This window comes from Geospiza fortis, unplaced genomic scaffold, assembly GCF_000277835.1.
Source record: "Geospiza fortis unplaced genomic scaffold, GeoFor_1.0 scaffold179, whole genome shotgun sequence".
In the NCBI taxonomy this organism is placed as follows: domain Eukaryota; kingdom Metazoa; phylum Chordata; class Aves; order Passeriformes; family Thraupidae; genus Geospiza; species Geospiza fortis.
Genome location: NW_005054533.1, coordinates 14,260 through 17,905, shown reverse-complemented (window position 1 = coordinate 17,905; position 3,646 = coordinate 14,260). Strand labels below are relative to the sequence as shown.

General features: G+C 59.3%; 1 protein-coding gene across 1 annotated transcript in view; it reads right to left on the bottom strand.

The window, feature by feature from the left end:
* LOC115948814 overlaps positions 1-3,082 on the bottom strand; it is a 5,925-nt gene extending 2,843 nt beyond the window's left edge. Inside the window, 9 exon segments of the mRNA XM_031063816.1 lie at positions 33-147; positions 416-553; positions 636-820; positions 1,029-1,146; positions 1,148-1,171; positions 1,429-1,577; positions 1,757-2,500; positions 2,615-2,679; positions 2,965-3,082. Coding sequence (XP_030919676.1) covers positions 33-147; positions 416-553; positions 636-820; positions 1,029-1,146; positions 1,148-1,171; positions 1,429-1,577; positions 1,757-2,500; positions 2,615-2,679; positions 2,965-3,082 — 1,656 coding nt within the window.
* Positions 3,083-3,646: the final 564 nt, after the last annotated feature.

Genomic DNA, 3,646 nt, shown 5'->3' with positions numbered 1-3,646 from the left:
TTGAGCCAGGCAGCGCTGGCCTTGAGGCTCACCTCCACAAGGAATGCCAGGGCAGGCAGATCCCAATGTTGCTCCTCCCTGCTGAGCAGCCCAAGCAGGCGGAGAGCAATCCCAGAACACAAGGAGAGGGAGACACGGTGCATCTCCCTGGAAGGGCAAAAAAGGCACCAAGACCATGAGGTGGAGGGGCAAACTCCTCCCAGCACTGACTCAGAGAAGTCTGGTCTTTCTCCAGCATCCCGGGAGGGGATGTGAGCGCTGTGGGAGGTCTCCCCTTCTGGGCACCCTCCTCTCCCAGCCTTTTCCACTCTCCTTGGCTGTCCCTCAGTGACGAGGCCCTCTGGCCCATGATCACAGGGATGTGTGGAACCACAGGACAGAAACGCTGGGGGAACTGGGGAGAAGGGGGACTCACCTGGCCAGCAGACCCACGGCAAAGTGCTGGGTGTGAGCACACAGCAGCGTGTCCCAGCAACGCTTGCGCTCCATAGCCACCACCTGATTATCACACCATAGTTGGCAGAGCAGAGCCTTCATGGCCTGCACTGCAAACCTGTGTGCAGAGCAAAGCCCAGGTTACACTGGGAGCGCTGGCGCTGGCCACAAGGGCATGGGAAGGACAGGAGGACTGAGACCTGTTGGGCTTGCTGGGAACGCGGTGTTCCTCCTGGCATGCTCTCCAGAACTTATCAACTTCCTCTGGTGGCATCTGCTTTGTGGTGATGGCAACATGGAAGAGCAGAGCCACAAACAGGCGGGAGGAGTAAAGCAGCATGGCCTTGTGGCACTCAGGCATGATAACCCAGATCACCAGAGTTGCCTGCAAAAGAAGCAGCCCGAGACAGCGCTCAGTGCCGAGGTGTCCATGGGGCAGGGCCCAAGGGCAGATGCAGGAGGAGCAGCGGGCCTGGTGCCCCCTGAGCCTGCCCCTGGCCCAGGGTTCAGCCCAGTGCCTGAGGCGTGGAGAGGATGGAGAGCTGCTGGAGAGGTGACCGAGGGGCAAGCAGAGGCCAGTTCCAGACACTCACAGCCAGGGCAAAAACCTCCTCGTTGTCCCCATCGGAGGTGAACATTCTGCTCAGAGGCCAATCTGCCATCACACAGAGGAGTGTTGCCAGCACTTTCTCCACAGCTGGTCCCGATGATCGTTCTCCACATCATTGCAGCAGCTCTGTGGGATCAGAGCTCTGTGTCAGGGGCATCTCAGTCCCAGTACCATGCCCTGTGCAGCTGTGGGGGCCCAGGTGACAGAGCCCCGGTGCCCTGAGGGGCAGGGAGGGAGCATTGGCAGCAGGCTTGGGAAACAGAGGGGCCCCAGGGTCCTGGAGCTCTCTGCCTGTCTGGCAGACCCCATAGCACAGGCTGTGCAGGGCCATGGGCCCCAAAGGCTGGTGAGCCCTGAGCTCTCCAGGCACGTGGGCCCCGTACCTGTCACACGTTGGGGCACAGCGCAGGAGGGTCAGCACCACGTCAGCAGGGTGTTCTTCAGCCAGCCTCACAATGTCACTTTGCAGCCTGGCATCCACAGTAACATGGGACACCAGACTCTGGTGAATGCTCCTTACAATGGCTGGCACCTGGGGGAGGCATGGGGAAGACTTGGAGCGCTGTCCGGGGGAGCAACTTTCTCAGCTTCCCCCAAGAAATGCTTCCCTTCCTGCCGCACTGTGCTGGCCTCCAAGGCTGAGCCAGTGACCATGGCTTGAGGGGACACACGATCCTGGCAGGCCTCCAGGCCTGGCCCCAGGCTGCTTACCTGCTGCTGAGAAGGAACAGAACTCTCTTCAAAAAAATCCTTAGTGGGAGCATGAATCACAGTGGGAATGGGCGCTGTGTCAGTATTTGTGATTCCCTGAGTCTCTCCAGTGTTGGTGGTTGTGATGACATCCTCAGTCACTGCCATGTCATCCTTCGTCCTGTGATCACTGGAATTCATTGCAGCCTCAGAGTCTTCTGAGCACTCAGCCGAATCTGGTGTGGTGTCAGTATTTGTGATGCCCTGAGTCTCTACAGTGTCGGCCACATCCTCAGTCAGTGCCATGTCAGCCTTGGCCCGGTCCTCATTCATTGAAGCCTGAGTGTCTTCTGAGCGCTCAGCCGAATCTGGTATGGTGTCAGTATTTGTGATGCCCTGAGTCTCGCCAGTGTCGGCCACATCCTCAGTCAGTGCCATGTCAGCCTTGGCCCTGTCCTCGTTCATTGCAGCCTGAGTGTCTTCAGAGCACTCAGCTGAATCTGGTTTGGGGTCAGTATTTGCGATGCCCTGAGTCTCTCCATGGTCGGTGTTTGTGATGTACACATCCCCGGTCATTGATGTGAGAAGAGCCTTCTCCCAGATTTCAGTCACTGAGGTATCGGAGTCTTGTGAGCACTCAGCCAAATCAGGGCTGACATCAGGCTCTGCCTGGAGCTCGCTCAGCCCCGAGTCAGGATGGGCTGTGCCCTCAGCTGCTGTGGAGCCGGTCTTCCTGCGTCGAATGCGCAGGAATTTCCGGCATGTCTGCAGGAGAATAAAGGACAGGGAAGGCAGGGATGCTCCATGGCATGCTCCAAGCGTGGTGCTTGGCTGAGCAAGGACCGCAGGCCCAGCCCAGGTGGGGGAGGCTGCAGGTACCTTCAGGGTTTTGCGCAAACGGCCAGGGCCGGGTTCCTGCTCTTGTGTCTTGTCCAGGGCTGCATCTGGCAAAGAGCGAGCACAGCCAGAGCTGAGGGGCTGCGGGAGAGGCCGGAGAACACACAGGCGGGGAGAGCGCCGGGATGGCCCAAGGGATGGAGCACGGCCACTGCGGGGTGTCTGCCCTGCCCCTGTTCCATCCTGTCCATGGGCATGTCCCTAGGGCATGGGATGGGATGGGATGGGATGGGATGGGATGGCATGGGATGGGATGGGATGGGATGGGATGGGATGGGATGGGGCCAAGCTGGCTGCCCCCATCAGCTCTGTGGCCCAGCTCTGCCACTCACCCTCCTGCAGTGGCTGTAAGTGCTTGGGCTCGTCAGACTCTTTTCCTGGGGCAGCTCCAGGGCCTTTCTCTTTTTTCCTCCGGAAGACTTTAAACAGGCTGAGAAATCTGCCTGCCATGCCAGAGTCTGTCCTTGAGGGCACTTTAAAGAGACATGCCTTGTGAAAGTTCTGAGTCAGTAAGTCCTTTAGTTGTGCCTTGAAGGCACCAGAGACAGAAAACTGCAGGACAGCAAGTCCTGCACTTTGGTCTCGAGGGCTCCTGCCACAAGGACAGGAGAGACCTCGTAAATGGTTTTGGTCACTAAGTCCCAGGGTCACGCCTCGAATGCGCAGGCCAGAAGGATGGGAGATGCCTCAGAAAAGTTCTGAGTCACCAAGTCTGGCCTCGAGGGCACCTGGAAAAGAGAAGCCTCGGGAAGGCCACAGGCCACCAAGGCCCACAGTCTTGCCACGAGGTCACCTGTAGGCGTAATGCCTCGGAAAAGCTCCGGGTCGGACACGAACAAGCGCGCTGTGCGGGGGCTCCTCACGGCACCGCTCTGTCCCGTCCTGTCCCGTCGCGTGCTCCGAGCACTGTGGCCTGCTCCTGTCACCGCCAGCTCCTTTGTCACCACGTGTCACAAAGGGCCCTTGGACACCGGGTTCCGTTCCATGGCACGGTGACCGTGCTGCAGCGTGTCA